General features: G+C 41.9%; 1 protein-coding gene across 1 annotated transcript in view; it reads right to left on the bottom strand.

Annotated features, from left to right (window-relative positions):
* The window catches only part of LOC144734515 (von Willebrand factor A domain-containing protein 7-like), a 92,043-nt gene that overhangs the window by 39,492 nt on the left and 31,054 nt on the right, over window positions 1-21,497 (bottom strand). The window contains exons 5-11 of the mRNA XM_078616748.1: window positions 17,899-18,068; window positions 16,903-17,015; window positions 14,589-14,705; window positions 13,667-13,870; window positions 8,920-9,064; window positions 6,543-6,695; window positions 2,505-2,600 (exon numbers count right to left, since the gene is read on the bottom strand). Of these exons, the coding sequence (XP_078472874.1) occupies window positions 2,505-2,600; window positions 6,543-6,695; window positions 8,920-9,064; window positions 13,667-13,870; window positions 14,589-14,705; window positions 16,903-17,015; window positions 17,899-18,068 (998 nt within the window). The remainder of the gene's footprint in view (window positions 1-2,504; window positions 2,601-6,542; window positions 6,696-8,919; window positions 9,065-13,666; window positions 13,871-14,588; window positions 14,706-16,902; window positions 17,016-17,898; window positions 18,069-21,497) is intronic.

Below are 21,497 nucleotides of genomic sequence, written 5' to 3'. Positions count from 1 at the left end.
CTCGACATCACCATCATCACTCACCATCACAACCAACACTCACCATTTCTCACCAAAATCCATCACGTACCAACCACCACTCATTATTCAACTCGAGACTATTCATCACTCACGATCACGAACCAATACTCACAATTACTCACCATTGCTCATCAACTGCTGCACATCATGATGGTCAAGCATCGCGCGTTTTCAGATGCACATCTGCTGCTGTCTGGAATGCTCCTCCTTCCGAAACAAGGAAGCCACTGGAACTATCCACTTTTAAATCCAAATTGAAAACTATTTGTTTTAGAACTGCTCTTTGTTTAGTTTGTTGTCCATTCCCCACACCTTCGATTAGCACGCTTGGCTTTGTATGGTGCAAACGAAGTTGACATACATACATCATTCAACTACAAACCACCATCCTCAATCATAATCACTAACCATTACCAACCAACATTCACCACTCATCACTCGGGACCAGCACACCAACCACTACCGCACCACCATCGTTTAATTTACCATATGCTTCATTTTTTTTTACACTTAATGTTTTGGATATTTGTTTACAAGGGGTTAGTTTTTTTAAAACAGCTAGAATAATGGGGGTATTGAGAATGTTTTTATTAGTAAGTACTCGATTGGAAAATACTCTGCAACGTTCTCTCAACACAGCATTATTAACTTGTAAGGCAATTCAACTCACCGTACTCATTGGATTCACTCCTCAATGGACTCAAATGATGCAGGCTACTCAGTGTTGTGCTGTAGGAGTGGTGGTGTAAGGGCCTGTCGAGTTGGTAAGACACGAGCAGTAAGTAGCCTATGTGATAGAGCCGGGATTGGCTCACCTTTAATGACGGTCAGAATTTGGGACGGGTGCACAGCACTGTCAAGCTAAACAAAATAACTCACAATATATGGAGGGAAGCATTATAATGCAGAGATGTGTCATGGCCAAACAACGATATCCTTGGGCGTGAGTTTTCCAAGAGCAGTTATGGAACAGGAATCGAGACAAAAAATAGTAATACGGTATACAGAACCAATTACAATCGATGCTAATGATGAACCCATGCTCGGACCCATTGATTAAGCTGTATATCAACCCGTCCTCTGGCCCGTGCTGGAACACATGCTCCTAATCCCAACCGTTACCCTAGCCCTAACCTTGACCATAAATGGGTTTGTGGGTTTGAGGTGTTGTGCTCCTTAGTAATCGATATAACGTTTTGACTGCGGCGATTGAGGAATCACCACTCTATATTGGTTGCTAATTTCCAGGAAATAGTTTTCGTAGACTAGATTTTCCATTTGCATGTGTAGTGTCCTCCTTTCTCTCGGCGTGTAGTGTGCAGCGCACACACTCAGTCGGAGACGAGGTAGTTGCAGGGGGCACCATCTCTCTCTTTATTATCTCTATCTCGTTCACACCACCAACTACGGCCTCCTCTCTCACGACCACGCTGCCATACAACCCGCCCCAGACAAGACCCCGCCCGCTTTGCACCGATGGCATCGACCAAGACAGCCAACTACTGTTTGGCCGCGCAATGATCGGGCAAAGGTGGCAGTGATGAAGGCGGCGACGATAGCGACGAGGAGACGAGTCCACTCCCCGAACCGGCAGCCCGGAGCTCTAGCTCTCCGCTTATATTATACTCAATGTGGCTTGGCTCCTCCCTAGCCGCGCCTCCCTTCTCGAACCCACCAGAGGGTTCCAGGCACCTCCCTACGAGGTCTACCATGACCCTTGCCCCAGTTCCTCCACCCTGCCGGCACACCCGTGTGAATATGCTCAACGGTGTGTGTGCTAACTGTCTACCGCAGTTGCTACTGTTGGACAGCAGTCGGTGCTGTGTCACTACACATGCATGATACACGTCCTTAATTAGTGGTCTCAATTCCATCGCGCAACAGCGCCGATGATCACTTGCACACATATAGGATGCATGATGGAGTAGTGCCATCTCGAAGGTTTAGGTGTTTAGGTATACTTTACAAGTGCCTGCACGCACCACTACCGGCACATTTAGGTTTAGGGCCGCTTCTTAAGGCAATAAATTGACGAGGTAGAGCATGTCCATCACCACTAAACATTATATATTTGTTATTTTACCAAGGCCTACTGACTTGAAAAGCTGTTTTTCAGAAGCGAACAGGCCACAAATGACAGCTCATCAAAGTGGCTTATCACGTAGAAATTTAGAGCAGACAAATTATCTAAACACGTGTCGATTCTAAATGTGGAGGGAAAAACTGGAGGACCTGGATAAAAATCCACGCACCTACAAGGAGACCATGCAAACTCCAAATATACAGACATCAGTGTTGGGATCGAACCCACGACCTCCTGTATATCAGGTGAGGCAGTTTACATCTCCCCACCAATCTATCAAGAATCACAGTTAAGAACATCACCCTGATATGGACTACAGGCAGCCCATGAAGTGGAGACTTGAGCCGGAAGTATCAGGAAAGAGTCGATTAGTGCTTTTTTATGAGTTGTGACAACTGACCTGCTGATGGTCTATTCGTGATAACCCTTATGCCGGGGTGCGGTCCAACATCATCTTCAACTCCAAATTTGTAGATGAAATTCAAGGAACTTTGTCCTGAAAGCATGAGCAGAGCATATTTAGAATTGTAGGCCTATTGACATTGATAATATAGCTGTCCCATGCATGGCCACCTTTGTCTCCCCAGTACTGACGTTCACACATCACACCAGATATTAATTTAAAGCTAAAATGTGTGAATGCCCAAGACCGGCTTCTGATAGTAATCACTGCTGATATTAGCCATGGCTGGCAATTGAGCTCAGGTTGCTGGGATATTAACATCGTACTGATCACAGTACCACCCTACACACACAAGTTGATTTGTAGTGATATATAGATGTATGTGTCAGGAGCACAATGCACTATTTTAACCAGGCAGTTGTATATACAATATAAAGATAACTGGTGCAGGGCCGGATTAAGGTTCTTGTAGGCAATAGGCACTTCTGTTTTGTAGGCCCTTAGTGATAACTTTCTACAATTGGTACTGCCTATGTTACTACCGTCACTGTCACTCAATTATTTCATGCATACTTCTTCCAGGCACTGGACAGATGTCGTTACTGATAAGTGTATTATTTAGTCTGTGCCCTACTTCAATGGAAGCGCACTGTGTGCCGCAGATGAGCAGATTTAAATTGAAATTATTGAATAAAAAAACATGCTAAGCTTAAAAATATTAAAAGGGAAAATGTATTGAACGATGATTATCATATCGGATGACACAACTTAAAAATGATGCCGTTCATTTTCGTCGATAACATATTAAATTTTTGACAGGACGACTGCATGGCGAGCGCTATAATTGCTTTACTTTTTGCTTAAAGATTTGACTTGTTATTTTAGGTGTAATATGCCTCACAAAAAGTCAACCACTGCCATGAAATTTCAACCAGCAGCCAACAAATTAAATAGGAAAAAGATTGAAAAAAATATCAGTTTCTTTTCAAGAATACCAAATTTTGTCAAAATGACTACATTGAAAAATAAGTTCCCATATTCCCCCAGTTTACCTTATATATTATCATTGCAGAAGTGGCTGTTATTTTAGGCTAAATTAGAAAAATAAATTGCACTTAACCCTTAGGTCTATACTTAATATAAGTATATGATCAATGAATGTTTTCCTTTCTTAGTAGTCTCTGTCTTGTATTCCTGTTTGGTCAAGCTGTTCAGAGATTGTTATTGGCTTCTTGCTTTGTGTATTAAAATAATTCACTCCTGTGTAATTTCTTACAATGAAATGTTGCCAAATTTTCGAGAATTTTGTACATTTTTATATATGCACGAAAGAGGAAGTAATTTGCTGATGGGATTGTTCGAAAAACCCAATTTGAAGATGTTTTTGCTAATTTTGCCATGAAAAAATCTCAACAAGTTAATCTGTGTTGATACAGTAAATCTAGCTGTGACGGTCCCACCTGATGACAGAGACTTGTGTTGCCTCCGAAACGTCGTGATTCTATTATTACTTTTATTAATTTTAATTTTATTTTTTACCTACGTGACTTTACCGAAAAAACCTAAGAGTATGAATCCTTGCAGTCACGAAAGCTTCAAATCTAGAATTAATCTGTGTTAATTTCTCTCATCTTTTGAAAAAAGAAGATTAACATTTACATGACTCTGCCTCTTTGTATATACAATGTGCCTATCCTTGCTATATAAATATATTTATTGAAGAAGATATCTTGGTTACATTTTTTATCAGACAAAAAAAAACGTTACATTTTTTTGAAGGCCCTTTACCTTTCGTAGGCCAGCGGCACAGTGCCTTCTGTGCCAATTGGATAATAGGCCCTGAATTGGTGGCATATAGTTTATGAGTCAGAAGGGTTTAGAGCTGGATTAGTATGTGCATGGATCTGAAGGAGGTAAAACCGGACAGATTTAGATTGGGGTGAGGGGGCAATGGGCATGGCTTATTGGGTGTACAGGTTTCTCTCACTTTATGCGGGTTCGGTGTGCAATTTCGCGTATATGCGGCTAACCTATGTTTAGCCAAAATTCGCTTTACAGTATGTGGTTTTAATTTACTCATGCGTCGATGCAGTCGTACTTGGGACATTGTGTACTGTATGCGCTGCTTCGCAGGTAGCTGTCTCGTGTGGTTTTCTTTGTGCGCCATTTTTCTGGAATGCATCTTCCACTTAATGCAAGGAAAACCTGTATCAGGAGAGTTGTCAAGCTAGGAGGCAGGATGGCTGCTCCTCTCCGACTGGCAACTGTGGGCACGGTTCCAGCTTACCAGCAAGACCAAGCAGAGCAGCGCTTCAGCAAACAAGGAGACCTTCCATCCCAAGCCATGAGTCTGCCTACTTTTCTCTTGATCGTGGTAAACTCATGTAATATGGCACATAGAGAGAGTGATAGTTGACAGTGGGGTTGTTCATTGTCACAAATCAGACTTGCATACTTTCCATAATTCCACAACCAGTGGCAGGTCGCATGCTAATTAGTCCGACCATGGAGCTTTTAACTATGGTGGTGAAATAGAGTATGATGCTGTAAAACCTATAGTAGTGTGCCAAATGAGGTTAACTGTATGGTGTGTAATTCCATGACACTGACTGTCCATATCCATACGTGGTAGTGAGGAGTGTGCAAGTTAACTGATAGGGAGTCTCACAGAGACAAGGACAGAGGGCCATTGAGGGTGACTGGTTATCAGCAGTGTCTGAAGCACAGTGCCATGCTGTAAATGATGTGGCACTGTAGATAATACTGTCAACTTATTAAGAGTAAATGAAGTGCAGTATGGCTGTGAGAGCATAGGAACAATATAATGTCCTTGATGTTGTTTGTTGCTGTGTGGTGTGTGACTACTGACACAGAAGGTTATGTGCAAATACATTAAATGAATTGGTGTCAGAAGCACTGACCCTGCTATTTATAGGCTTGACGTGGTGACATTGCGGTGACATATAAATATTGTTTATTGGCCTTGTCACATTGTTTAGACTCGGTTAAATGTAGACAAGGTGGTATTGTTTTTCATTGCTATTGGGTTTTTTTTTTACTAATTGCGTGATACATGTAGCATTACATAATAATATCCCTTAGATTATGGCGAGAGTGGGAATACATCACTCAAACCTTTAAAAGTGTCTGCTTCCCAGTTTGTGTCCTCACTGTTGGGCATACTGTCAGAGTCCTACGCCCTAAGCCACGCAGGTGAATCCATATCTAATTCATCCTGGGTGCTCACTCCAAGATGTGAGTTCACCCAAGTACAGGCAGTCCACGCTTTTACGACACAATGTGTTCATAAATCGGACCCTATTTTCCAATTGACAGTATAATCAGTAGAAACATCACTTGCCGGTGTGTTCTTACTTTAATAAGCCATTTTTAATAGGGGTTTAAAGGTCTAAAGCCACAAAAACACTTGAGAATAGCCAAAGCTCTGGGCCAATTAACATCAGAAACCAGTCTCAGTTTTGTTGCCAGAAAAAAAGGGGGAAAAACCTATTATTATATTTTGCTACTGGCAAAGGAGGCCTCATGATGTAAATGCTTACCCCGAGCCCTCATTACTCTGCTAGTGCGTTGTCTTAAGAGTTGTGTGCCTTTTGGCGTGATCTGGTCGAACACCATATAAGACTAGGCTCTAAGGAAAGCTGTCTCTGGTGTGGACCAATCAATTTCAAGGACAATGCATACATTATCAGAGCGTGTTTTTGTTTGCATTCTGACCGCAGGTATTGTGGTTAATGCAAACAGGATTCCTTGTTAAAGGTTTCAGTTTTGTTGCCAGAAAAAACCTATTATTACAGATTGACTCTGTTCATATGTGTTCAGAGTCATGTCGGAAGATACTTTGTAAATCAAGTTTCTGTGTCGCAAATTGGTCCGTGGTGGCATATAAACATCGTAAATGTGGATCGTTAATCGGACCATTGTATTCATGACAATGTCATGCACGTACGTGGGTGTATGCAAATATTTCCACGCACAACCACACACGTCATCTAAAAACATTATATATTTTTTTACCGATGATACGTAAACTAGAAAGTCCCGCTGACGTGATTTGAATTTGCCAAATTCCAGTCACTTTTGGCTCCCTCAATTGCATGATGAAGTTGTTTCCAGATATTTGCGTCGATAAAAGGGTAGTATTTCCTGCAACAGCATCATCCCTTGTACCTGATGGAACAAAAATATGAAGACATTCACATGCACCACACAAGGATTGATTAGATTATTGGGGTATGGCACATTTTAAAGAAGATGCAACCCAGGCAAGACAGCTATTCAAAATGGCTTGGGTTGTTTTTCTAACTACCTTTAGGATGTTTGATAAGTTGATTTAATTTTCCTCATTCACTCTAAATGCCAAAGGCATTGATTGATCAGTCTACACTCACTGTTTCACAGTCACTCAATTCTAGCAATTTGTTGTTATATACTTTGTTTAATCTTTATGTATTTATTTTCACTGATTTACACACATTGCCTTTATTTTGCAACCTATCGGTTTTTGTATTGTTTTTTTTGGAACATTCTGACCTGCCTCTACTGGACATATGTGAAAAAGAGCTTCATAGCTCATCGGATTGCTCCAGTCTAAATAAACATTCTGATTCAATTGCAGTTCAGAGGTTTCTCTGTCGCTGCAGATTGACTGTTTATCCTCATCCACATTGCATTCAATCACCATAATGAAGGACTCAACATTTATGCTTCTCCTTCCATCCTCATCCTGCTTGCTCAACTCACATCATATCTTCCCCCATATTCCTATAACCTTCATCAATTCAATGAACATGATAATGTCTATCTCATGTACTACCATTAGCACTTTCTTGCTAATCTATTGGCATTATAGGCCTGAGGCCTGTGCCCAGCATACCTACATTGTTTGCCCCAAACTGTCTGGGATGAATTTGCAATCTTGTAAATGAGTTTACTTGTAAGTTACACGGTAGAGCACTCCCATACGTTTTAATACACCAATGAAAGTTTAATCATCAGGAAACTATGACGCCAATGATCATAATGTTTACGGTTTAACTGCATTACCAAACCTTTGAATGTATGTAGGACAGCATGGGATATCAAGCTTAGGTGTTGTCTACTACAAGAGCTGCTTGTTTTTGGGTTGTACCTTCCTTCAAGCCTTTAAGTGAGTGGAGGCAAAAATCATAGGTGTCCTTAGTCTCAAAGATGATATACAACACACACACATATCTCCCCAATGTACAACCACTGTTGAATTTCCCAAAATAATAATATATCGACAGAGAAGGTTGATGGGCCAAGATAGCCTTCGAATTGAGAGTTACGTATTCTGCCATGCATGGGATGACAATCGGGATGTACACTTCATAAGTCTATGGGTTAAATATTATTTTCGTACAATTGTATCCTGATTGTTCTATTGGCATCATGTCGTTCGATGAAGTATTGATTCTAATCTCTCTCAGACCAGTTTAACTCTTCATGTTATAAAGAACCGTCCACAGAAGCAGATATTACATAGCTACCTCTGATACTATTTCCAGTAACCACTGTTCTACACAATAGAAGGTAGCACTTCTCCACCCTGAGGTTAATATTTATCACATGACAGTAAACCCGATCTTTGTTTGGGGGGGGTGTAGTCATGATTGACCAGGCTGTGAACATCACTAGAGAAGCTCGTTTAATCACAGGCGATTGCCTGGATTTGAACGCAGTATTTAAGCAGTGCTCAGACTTCTGAGCCACCTGACCACCTGCAGAGAACGTATACTTTTAAAGAAAGAAACGCAAACACAATGCAAACAGCTCCTATCTGGTGGTTACACACTTAGACTGTGTGTCCAGGGCTGTCCCACCTTAGAGAAGCATTGCTGGAGAGGGTAAAATAGACTGAAATGTTACAGTAAAGCAATAATGTTAGTATGGCACTCCAGTGACATCACTCCCACATAACTCACATATGGTGTAATAGGGTAAAAATCCATCCTCCAATAATGCGTGCATCCTAATGTTCGTGACGTTCTGGAAACTCCTGTGATTCACGCGGCATTTTGTTTGTGGGTATATATCTATATGGAGACTGGGAGGGGCCGTTCCGGGGTCTTTTTTGCTCAGCTGTTCTTAGGCGTAAGGAAAATATACCTAAATACAGCCCTGCTTTAATATAATTTGGTTTTCATTCATTGGGTAAACTTTATTAGGTTAAAAGTGACTGGGTGGTGCATAGCTAAGCCTATGAATGCCTCAGGTCACGAATGCAATGCACTTATATTAAGGAATGTATTTTAAAATAATCAACACCCTGTCCATTTGAAGGGCTGTTTACCAGCTTGTATTATTCAAGGAAACTTATGATGCAAACTACTGCAATCAATTACTACAATAATGTAAGCATTGATGGACGTACCTGATGGATCTGAAATTGTAATGTTGGTCAAAGTGTAGAGGGCCCCAGTATAGAAAATGACAATGTTGCTCGTGGAACTGTCAACTGGAAATCTGAAGACGGTGCTGTTGGTTGTATCAACATCACGGACATTTAAAATGTTAACCTGAAATGGCGAAACAGAAATTAGTTAAGCATTAATTTGGTTATATTGTAGAAACTCAGGTGGAGTGGAGGATCAATTCACTATTAACCCAGCGATACCTAGTTCAATTCCTGGCCATGGCAAACAATGTCGATTCATATTTGAAATGGTTCTGTATTCGCCCCACCCCTTTAGCAGCCTGCAATGACCAGCGTGGTGAAGTATGCTCAAACAACCACATCACTCTACTTCATCCAGCCGTGCATTGGCAATAGAACGTAAATTAGCATTACCACTGTCTTATAAAACTGTAACTTAACATGACAATAGGGTTTTCCCCTTTCTGGCAATTAAACAGGTATTCTTTGGGTCTTTCGGTAAAGTTACGTAGATAGGTTCAAAGAAAATAACAAAAATAACAAAAACACTACGACGTTTTGATCGCAACGCAAGTGGTCATCATCAGGAGGAAAAAAGAAAGGAAAGCTGCTGAGGCAGACTGTTTTGAAGGTTTAAAATGGGTGTAGCCCAAGGGTCATAAACGAAGTGGGTGGGGCTATTGATGTTAATGTGAGAGACATTAGCATGTTAATGTAAGATCGGAGGACGACCTCCACGACGAGCGCGCAGAGGTGGCTATTTTAACGTGAGAGAAATTAACATGTAATGTAAGATCGCAGAGCCACATCCACGTCGGCGCACGGGGTGGCTGAGAAATTTAACCTGTTAATGTAAAATCAGAGAGCCTCAAATATCAACTAACATTGGAAGGTAGAATGGAAACATCACAGCCAGTTATGACTTAAACTGGTTAATAAAGTTATTCCAATGATTGCTCAGTTTGTACCCATCTTCTCGGTTAAAATTGTTTCTGTGTCTATAAATATGGATGGCTTCATGAACTAATCTTTGTTGATAGCCAGTCGGTTTGCAAAGTACCTTCAGCTTGGAGAACTTAATTTCACGTGAGCCCACCGCATTAAAACAATGATCAACCACGGCCGAGGTGTTGGTCCTACCGTGTTTCAGACCTGCCTTATGGTCACGAACACAGTCCGAGACATGTCGCTTAGATTCCCCAATGTAACTACTGCCGCAGACAAAGCTTAGTTTGTAGACGCCGGGGTATTGCATGTCAGGGATCACATCCTTCACAGATGGGATCAGATCACGAATCTTATGTACTGTGTAAAATCGAACCTGGATCTTGTGTTTGTTCGTGATTTTAGTAATGTTTTTGGTGACCCCTGCTATGTATGGCAAGGTGATGGTTTTCATCGGGTCCTCAGATGGTTCTTTCCCAACGGTTGGGGTGATAGCTTTACGGATTGTGTAGTCTGAATATCCATTCATCTTGAGAGCTTGGTGTACATGTTCCAGTTCACTGACTATGTGTTGATGGTCAGAAATACATCGAGCTCTATGGTGTAGAGTTTTGATGAGGGAATTCTTCTCTTTTTTAATTGAGAACGCTCAAAGCGCTCATCCTTACTGATGTTGCTAATAGGTGTCTTTGCGTTTTTGAAGATTGCAGCGATTTTCGATCTTGCCACGTTTGCAGTAATGTGTCCCAGACCCTTAAGGGCTATGTCGACCTGGGCAATGATATCAAGAACTGGGATATGTTTAGGGGTGACTGTGATATTCAACCCTTTGGGTATAACCGAATTTAAGCTGTCAGAAATTGGACTGTTACTCTGATTGATAACAATCTTATAAATATCTAACTTTTTGATGTGTGGCTCTGGCTTCTTCTTGGAAAGGAGGATGAACTGGGAAATCAGGTTATCTTTGCATTTAGCTGACATTGAGGCGGCTGAAGACGCTGTCATGTTATCTACATGTTCCCAATCAGATGTAGACATTTTTTTCGTCAACCTTAAGTGTGATTGCAAGAGGGTCTTGTCTAAATTGTCTAGTTCAAATCGTAGCAATCTTATTCTCTCTGAAATGAAGGCTAGGCCAGCCCTGAACAAGATCTGTTTAGCATTGGGAGAAGTGACATCAGCAGATGTCAGTGAAAAGGCGATCAGTATTACCTTAGTGGCGCGGCATCTCTTCAGAAATGTGAGCGACAGATGAGCCTTCTTGTCTCAAAGTTTGTTAAAATGTTTAATAGTTTTGTTGAAACCCTCTCTGTAGAGAAGGATGTGATCCCTGACATGCAATACCCCGGCGTCTCCAAGCTAAGCTGTGTCTGCAGCAGTAGTTACATTGAGGAAACTAAGCGGCATGTCCTGGACCGTGTTCATGAATATAAGGCAGAACTGAAACATGGTAGGACCAACACCTCGGCCGTGGCTGATCATTGTGTAATGTGAGGATATATCCGGGTTGCTGATGGATCACACCTCGTTACGATGATTGCCTCTGCCGGTCCTGGCCTATAGCCAATGGGGAGAAGTCTAGGGGAGTGGCTCTGATGTAATGGGAAGGTGACATCTGTAAGTAGAGGATTGGTTCTGCTGGCTTTAGCCACAGCCAATGGGGGGACGAGTCAGTACGATGGAGTCTAGAAGATTCCATAGAGGTTAACCAGGATTGGTGGAAAGGTACCACGTGACCCGGGTATTAAAAGGGGTGGAGACGAACAACACGTGGTCAGATCTGGAAGGAACGGAGGGTGAGGCCACGCTGGAGTGGGGTCCAGGCTGCCACATGGTCGTGCGTGTCTCTCTCTATCCATCCCGCTCACGCTGTCTGTCAGCAGCGTGAAGGAGTGTTGTAAAAGAAAGACAAATAAAGACCGGATTCCAGAAGTCGCTTCCACGACCTTAATTACAATTGTTTTAATGAGGTGGGCTCACGTGAAATTGATTTCTCCAAGACGAAGGTACTTTGGAAACCCACTGGCTATCAACAAAGATTCGTTCATGAATCCATCCATATTTATAGACAGAAACAATTTCAAACGAGAAGATGGTTACAAACTGAGCAATCATTGGAAGGACGTTATTAACCAGTTTAAGTCATAACTGGCTGTGATGTTTCCATCCTACCTTCCAATGTTAGTTGATATTTGAGGCTCTCTGATTTTATATTAACAGGTTAAATTTCTCAACCACCCCGTGCGCCGACGTGGCTGTGGCTCTGCGATCTAACATTACATGCTAATTTCTCTCACATTAACATAGCCACCTCTGCACGCTCGTCGTGGAGGTCGTCCTTCGATCTTCCATTAACATGCTAATTTCTCTCCCCAGTTAGCATGGCCACCTCCGCGTGGTCGTCGTGGTGGTCGTCCTATGATCTTACATGCTAATTTCTCACCTTAACATCAATAGCCCCGCCCACTTCGTTTATGACCCTTGGGCTACACCCATTTCAAACCTTTAAAACAGTCTGCCTAGCTGCTTTCCTCTTTTTTTTCCTCCTGATGACGACCGCTTGCGTTGCGATCGAAACGTCGTAGTTTTTTCTTATTTTTGTTATTTTCTTTTAAGCTATCTACAGTACGTGACTTCACCAAAAGACCCAACGAATATGAATTCCTGCAGTCACGAAAGCTTTAAGTCAAAATAAAACAGGTTTTAAGATGTTAAAACACCAAACTGAAACCTTTGCTCATTAACCACATATACTTGTGGTGAACATGCAAAAAAACATGTTATGACAGTATGTGCATTGTCTTTGAAAATTGATTAGTCCACACCAGAGACAGCTTTCTTTAGAGCTTAGTCTCAAACAGTGTTAGACCAGAGGACGCAAAAACACGAACAGCACAAAGACAATGCCACTATCAGGGCATTGAGAGCTTGGAGTGAGCAGCTACATCATGAGACCACCTTTGCCAGTATTTAACTTAACATGTTAAGTTCAAAAAGTGCATATAGTCAACAAAAAATTAGTTTTGTATTCATAAACTTAAATGAATGAGAAAGCTAATGGATAATAATTTTGTGAATACCTTCCCTCAGTCCAAATCATAACTGCCGCACAGATAGAGCAAATTCATTAACTTCATGCTCAGATATGAAAGAATGTGGCATCACATAATCATGAGGGGCGACACTGGTGTGGAAATGATTTCACGCATCAATGTGATGAAAATTGATGGCAAATGATGGTAATTATTAACTTATCAACTTGAAATTGACAATACAATGTAAGTACTTGTGTATTTTAATCGGTTAATTTGGTACATGAATCAGTACGTACTACCTACTATTACGTATGGGTCAGAGACACGGTCATTAAAAAAAAAAACATGGGACAAAAAATGACGTGTGCAAAGGAGCCTGGAAATATGCATGCTTATAATTGCATTGAGAGCCAGAAATAAGAACATCTGTATTAGAGAACACATGCAGATTAATAGCATTCAAATTGTAATGAAAAGTAAGTGGGCTTGTATAGGACTAGTCACTTAGCAGGGGTGATGTTCAAGAATGGTGACAGAATGGCAGTCAAGGAATGTACCACATCTGAGATGCCATCCACTAAAGAGATGGCCCGATGGAAGTAGTATGTGTGTCGGTACAAGGTGGATCGTTGCATCGTGGGATTGTGAGATGTGGTGCAGGATCGAGACGCCTTCATCCAGCTGTGGATTAATCATTGCTGTGAATGAAGTTGCATCATTTATATTTGTAATTTATCACTGTAGTAAATGTAGTTACTCACCTGCTGTGTCTTGCTTAGGTCGCCAATTACGACCATCAGAGATTGAAATTCCGAACTCGTGGGATGCAAAGCCAAACCCCCAGAGCTAAATGCGATTTCGTCGTAATAGGAAAGTGCATTTATGCTTCTTCGTTTGCGCTGGAAGTTTCCCTGATTGTCAAAGAAGCGTCTGTAACCTGGAGTTCTCACTACCACAACGTTAACCTGTAAATATTGAGAATATATACAGTTGTTAAAATAAAGTAATCTATGCTGTGTAGATAAAGACATAAAGGCTGAATCAGGATCGCACATGCATGTGGAACACATTTTTGAAATGTAATGGCACTTGCAGAAAACTACGTTTATTGTAATTATGGATATACTTTTTTCCCGTGATTTAGTTTTTTGTTTACACTTAATTTATAGTTTGTATTGCTCTTTGATTTTAATGTTTTGTTATGTTTGCCCAAATTGACACCAATTGTGCTGTTTGTGACATATTACTTATTCTGATATCTTAGACACCTAGAAAAGTGTCAGAGACTATTTCACAGGAGCAGTTACCTCTTAGATACCTCCAGATGACCTGGTCCACACAAGACAGGACAGCACTTTCCAACTCGCTGCGCTATATGAGAATGTTTATGGCATGCCAATCAGATGTCCTATCTAGATGAAATACCGTTAAAACCTTCATGATGTAAAAATTTGTATGCATAGATTTAAAAACAAAATTACTACGTTTGAAGCACCCAAATAAACAAATTGTCGATTTTTTACATTTCTAATGATATGCGTGGTCTGGACTAAAGTTGAGTAAATTTCAACTTTCGAGACCTTCTAGATTCTAGAACATAATTAGAATTTATAGCAGTCACTTACTTAGTCACAATCGTATATGTTTTATATGAAGCAAGTCCAGTGCAGTGAAGGTTCTTACTTTACATTTCTTTTTCTCTGCAATTGCAGCTGCTTGTGGCTGCAGATCCGCATCTTTTGCAGATGCATCCGTGAAGATGAATATCTCTGACTGTGGCTCAATGGCGCTCAGGCATAGCTTAATAAAACACAACGCCAAAGCATTACATATACTATACTGTATTACAAATGTGCTCAACCTCTACACATTTTTGAGGATGTTTGACAAATTTACATTATCAAACTTCAGGCACATATCAAGGCATAGTCGTCTATGTTGATGCTCCTTTTTTTTTTATTAAATCCTCATTAAATCCTTTATATTAAGTTCGCTTGCTTGCTTAGGACCGTGCAAATCTTTCGGTCGTTTTTTAACCCACTTCCCGTGATCCAATCGAGCTTACATTTTCCACACAGACTCGTTGTGCGAGACAATTAATGTTCGTGAAATTTTTTTTCCAAAATTTTACACTTTTTAGGCAAAATTTTTTTATTTTACATTTATTCAAATAGAACTCATTCATGGCTTTGGCTGAACGTCACAGTGTAGGAGCCCAGAGCGTGACACCTCCACAGGCCGTGGCGGAGTAGCGCAGTTGGTAGCGCCCTCGCTTCCCATGCCAAAGGTCGCGGGATCAATCCCCGCGTCCTCCACAGGCGAATATATTTTTTACATTCATTCAAATAGAACTCATTCATGGCTTTGGCTGAACGTCACAGTGTAGGAGCCCAGAGCGTGACACCTCCACAGGCCCTGGCGGAGTAGCGCAGTTGGTAGCGCCCTCGCTTCCCATGCCAAAGGTCGCGGGATCGATCCCCGCGTCCTCCACAGGCAAATATATTTTTAAATCCTTTATTAAATCCTTTATATTAAGTTCGCTTGCTTGCTTAGGACCGTGCAAATCTTTCGGTCGTTTTTTATCCCACTTCCCGTGATCCAATCGAGCTGACATTTTCCACACAGACTCGTTGTGCGTGACAATTAATGTTCGTGAAATTTTTTTTCCAAAATGTTACACTTTTTAGGACAAAAGTATTATATTTAATTACCAATTGCTTAATGGTGCAATGCAATCATCTGAACCATATGTGGCAGCCATCTCAAGCCAGAGGACGAGAGGACTCTAGCCGCCACGCATATAAAGGATTTATAGTGAAAAACTTTGTTTTTACCGGTTATACTTATTTTACTATTGATATTAATTCAGGGGATGAAGCAACCATTCTGATCGTGCGCAGAGCAGTGCATGCCTTCATATTCGAAAATGGCTTACGGAAGTGGTCCTTTCATGAAGTGACATCTGGTCCACACTAGGGGGCAACACTTTGTCATTCACCCTGCAAATTCATGAAGCTTGAATTTTGTCAAATTAAGTGCAGAACCAAGTTAAATTTAACGAGGTTTTTATGCGATCCTTGTTGAATTGGATGAGACCAACAACAGTCTACATTTGAGAATTTTGAGTAATCACAGACTGTTGCCCTGATTGGGACCCAGGGTCTCAGTGGTGCCAGCTTAGTCCTCTTGCTCAACGTCTGAGCCAACCAACCACCTCGGAAGAAACACCATGAAGCACTACACATTTTGACAGTTTTGGGACATTGTTAACCTGCAACGCCTTTACTATAAGCCACTATGGTAATTTGTTATAAAATGGAAGAGTGGTGTCTATCCAATAAAAAAAAAGCTTGTTAGAAATTGAACAATGATTGGTTTACATCGCACACAGCCCTGCAGTCATGTGACCCCTGTGTGTGATCTGATTAGAAGTTGCTATCCCAGTTGCCCATGTAAGGCAGCAGTGTTTGGATTTGTCCAGATATGGGCATCTAGAATTTGTTTTACAATAGAACATTGTGCAGAAACTGTTGTCAGTGACAATTACCATAAAATTACAGTGGCCTATAAAAGCAACAAAGCACCTGTAACCTTGGTGAAAAAGCCCAGAAGTGACACCACAATAACTGCACTTCTCTCTTCAATATTTCCCTCTCAACCAAATCCCACAAAGTCTAGTTCACCTCCTCCCTCAATGTTGAAATAGTGAAAAATACAGTGCTGTCACTATCAATCCCAATTGGTGTTGGGGCCCATGGGGAAAGTTAATGGGCATTTTAAGTTAGGCAGCATGACTATGCGTGGGATAGAGACAAATAAATTAGGGTTAGGGAAAGGGTTAATCTGATTAAAGTTACAAGTTGGCAGCAGCACTAGTTTCATTGTTGGGGTGGGGCAAGTGGATGACAGAGGCATCTGTGGAATTGGAAATGTTGCACTCCACTACAACTTCTCCCTAAGCAACCGCCTATGTTGCATTAAAATATTTAATATTTACCATTAAACCAGAAAAAAACATCTCTGGCTCATCTCCTCCACCGCTGGCATTTATTTCTGAAATCCAGCTTTTGATCTGGCTTACATTTTTAGAGACAAAAACTGGACCGAAATCTAAAAGCATAAAAAAACATATATTAAAAAGACACAAAGTGATGAATTACAACGCACAAACAAAACATTTTCATTTAACTTTACAGACTGGAGGGACAGGTGCTGTTAGCAGCCAACTATTAAGGTTGACCAGTCAAACATTGTAGAGGAATTAAATTATATTGGGTTGCCAGGATCACAACGCATTGCGTTAATTGCTATGCCACATATTTAGTGGGCAGTCGAACGACAACGCAAATGTTCAGGTACTCATATCGAAATTTCAGGCAGTCTGCATGCAACTTTCAGGTATAGTGCTAATGGTGTTTTAGGCAATGAATCAGAGTTGAAGCATTTCAAATGATTTTCCTGAATTGTATAGAGTGTAAGCTAGAGTTTTGATGAATGACAGGGATGTTTCAGAGTTTTATTTGTAAACGCAATGTTTAAATGTTCTGCTCTGCTCCGTGATCTTAATGTGGAATAACTCAGATTACATCCCTACATACTGCTGGCTGAATAGAAGCCAGGAGATTTAAGACACCTGCCGCATCAAGAGATTGAAGCAGCCACCCCTTAATGTTAAAGTCCAGTGTGCTACCCATTACACAATGGAAGCATCAATAGTCAAGTCCCCAAACAAAATTGAGGTTCCCTTAATGAACTGATTTTTTGGCTCGTTCAATATTATTAGACTGGTGATGTATGTTCATGCAGTCAATAATGTGAGGTGTTACTGTTGGCGCTGAGCTGACGAACTGAAAATGTTTATAACATTTTTATCCATTTTCAATTTTTCACAATAAATACAGGAGCATTCCAGTTACATTTTACTGAAGACAATGAGCGAAAAAATACATATATTTTAAAGTATAATTAAATACTAATGTAATTTCATGCTTACCCGGGTCATTAAAAGGTACAATCATAAACATGGCAGGCAGCTCCCCGTTTTTGGCACGTTCATCAATGATCCTAAAGACTTCCATGCGAACACCATCAATGTAGGGCCCCATGCTGCCAGTGCTGTCAATTACAAACCCGATTGATGTTGTTTGCTCATATCCCATATACCTATAAAACAAGAAACAAACAGCAATTAGATACAATTTGTGGGTGTGCTGACTGGTACCAGCGGTGTAAATATCAGCTTTTGTGGAGGTGGCTCATGAAGGACACTACTGCGCATTTATAAGAAGTTGCCCTACAACAACAGCAGAGGGTAGAGAAGCGACGCTCACAACAACGAGCGGAACGCCGGGCGGCTAAAACACAAGTTGGCACAGTGGGGAGCACAGTTGGTACATCTGTCAGTCATCTCAGTCAACACGTGACACCTGGATCTGTCCCGTGACCTGACAGCGAGCCTTCAACACTTAATGTGGCCTCAGAGTGTACCTAGCATGGCACAAGCACCGTGGTGATGTGACCACCACTTCGTGGCACACGGCAGATGATGTTTGTTGCTTTAGATATATATATAAACATGGTACTTGTCACCCACCCCCTCGTGCCATTCCAGCTCGATAACAGTACTTACCCCAGCACTCTAAAGACGCGAAACAAGGGGTGGGGGTCTTTGTGTAATGGGTTCCGGAGACACTTGTAGAGGTAACTTCTTTATTACAATCCAACAGCACTCCAACAGTCCTGATACTCTGTTACAGCCGAGGTACACAGCCTAGGTTCACAGCCTAGATACACTACTCTGCAGAGGTGTGGACTCGAGTCATGTGACTTGGACTCGAGTCAGACTCGAGTCATGAATTTGATGACTTGCGACTCGACTTGGACTTGCATAACAATGACTTTGTCCCACCTATGAGATGTGGACTCGAGTCATGTGACTTGGACTCGAGTCAGACTCGAGTCATGAATTTGATGACTTGCGACTCGACTTGGACTTGCATAACAATGACTTTATCCCACCTCTGCTACTCTGGCTACGCTCTGGAACTCGCCCTCACAAGGTCGTAGAGTCGGGAGTTCCAGTCCCACCACTGGCCCTCACAGCGTCCCAGGGTCCTCACATGGCTGGTCTTGGGTCTTGGGTCTTGAGCTACAACTGGCCCTGATCGTCCAGGGAGCTCCCCTTTTATGCCTAGTCCCCAACGAGGGGTGGGGCCGTGTGCGCCACCAGATATCCCACAGAGCACACACAGCCCCCCCCCTCCCGTTGGTGGCGCCAAGGGGCTTAAGCGTCTGGACCGCCTGGGAACCCAGCGCCCGGCGCCAAGGGGCCCAAGCGCCTGGTCCGCCCAGGGTCCCAGAGCCCCCCAGCAGCCCCTCCCCTCCCATGTCACTACATTTGTGTTCATATAAACGATTAATTCAGTTGTAAAGACCTGCTGCATGTAGAGAGTGGATAGAGTATTCTATATCAAGGAAATCCTCACTGAGTCTTAAGACTATTCAAACAGAATCCTGCATGGGGGTGTATGGCTGATACCATTAACGAGTATTTGGCTTAATGTGGGAGGAAACGGGTTTACCCAGAGATAATGCACATCGATGTATTAGTAGGTGGTGCTCAACATTACCATCTCATTGGCAGCTCACAACCCCAAAAAAATCGAAAACACCTCTCAAACCCTGACGGCCACCCATCCAAATAGCAACGACAATTAACCCCCATTAGCTTCTGAGATCTGATGAGATTAATGGTATTTAGTGCAATCTTTATTTGAAGCTGTCGTGACTGCAGGAATCCATACTCTTTGGTTCTTTCGGTAAAGTCACGTAGATAGAAAATGTATAGATCACGACGTTTCGATCGCAACACAAGCAACCATCATCAGGTGAAACAAACACCGCAGGAGAACTGCTTATGTAGGAGAAAGCTGCTGCAACAAGAGTTTACAGAGGATTTTGGTGGGCCCAACCCAAAGGTAAGTGGGCGGAGCTAGAGAAGGAATTTGTATGTAATGTAAATGTGAGAGATTATCATGTCAATGTGAGATGGCTCAGCCACCGGAGGTGTGCCAATAAGAAGATTAGCATGTCAATTTCAGAAAGCCGAGCAACAGAAACAAAAAACCCTAAGAAATAACAGCTGACATAGACAGGTAGGATGGAAACATCACAGTCAGTTAAGACTTGGCTAATGATGTCCTTCCAATGATTGCTCAGTTTGTACCCATCTTCTCAGTTGAAGTTGTATCTGTGTTTATATATCTGAATAGCTTCATGAACAAATCTCTGATGATAGTCGATGGGTTTGCAGAGTACCTTCGTCTTGGAAAAATAAATGTTGTGTGAGCCCACAGCGTTAAAACAATGATCAGCAACGGCAGAGGTATTGGTCCTACTATGTTTCAGATCTGCCTTGTGTTTGCAAACACGGTCTGAGACATGTCGTTTTGTTTGCTCAATGTAACTGCTGCCGCAACCACAACTTAGTTTGTAGACATATTGCATGTCAGCAAACACATCCTTTACAGATGGGATCAAATCACGGATTTTGTGTACTGTGTTGAAACCAACCTGTATCTTGTGTTTGTTTAAGATTTTGGAAATCTTTTTGGTAACACCTGCTATGTATGGCAAAGTGATGGTTTTGATTGGATCCTCAGATGGTTGTCTCCCTATGGCTGGGGAGAAAGCTTTGCGGATTGTACGGTCAGAATATCCATTCATCCTGAGGGCTTGGTGTACGTGCTCCAGCCTCAATGGCTAGGTGGTGCTGGTCTTGAGATGCAATGGGCCCTATGGTGGAGTATTTTCAACCACATCAATTCCATACACCCAGCCATTAAATTCACCATGGAAGTGGAAAAGGATAGCAATTTACCATTCCTAGATGTTTTGATCAAGAAGAGACCTGATGGCGTGTTGGGATATTCTGCCTACAAGAAAGGCACCCACACGGATGCCTATCTAAAGCCTGACTCCCACCACCATCCAGCCCAGAAGAATTCCCTCATCAAAACACTACACCATAGGGCCCATTGCATCTCCGACCAGCACCACCTAGCCAGTGAGCTGGCGCACATACACCAAGCCCTCAGGATGAATGGATATTCTGACCGTACAATCCGCAAAGCTGTCTCCCCAGCAATGGGGAGACAACCATCTGAGGATCCAATCCAAACCATCACTTTGTCATACATAGCAGGGGTTACCAACAAGATTTCCATAATATTAAACAAACACAAGATCCAGGTTCGTTTCAACACAGTACACAAAATCCGTGATTTGATCCCATCTGTAAAGGATGTGATTCCTGACATCCAATGCCCTGTTGTCTACATACTAAGTTGTGGCTGCGGCAGCAGTTACATTGGGGAAACGAAACGACATGCCTCGGACTGTGTTCGTGAACACAAGGCAGATCTGAAACACGGTAGGACCAATCTTGATTTGAAACTTTCGTAACTGCAGAAATCCATACTCTTTGGTTCTTTCGGTAAAGTCACGGAGGTAGAAGAAAACAGGTCCCTGCGGGGTGGGCTGGTAGGAACGAATAACCAAAGAATATAAACATAATGTATTATTACACTTGTT

Source organism: Lampetra planeri, chromosome 3, assembly GCF_965212315.1.
Source record: "Lampetra planeri chromosome 3, kcLamPlan1.2.h2, whole genome shotgun sequence".
Taxonomy (NCBI): domain Eukaryota; kingdom Metazoa; phylum Chordata; class Hyperoartia; order Petromyzontiformes; family Petromyzontidae; genus Lampetra; species Lampetra planeri.
This window is presented reverse-complemented; position numbering and strand designations above follow the sequence as displayed.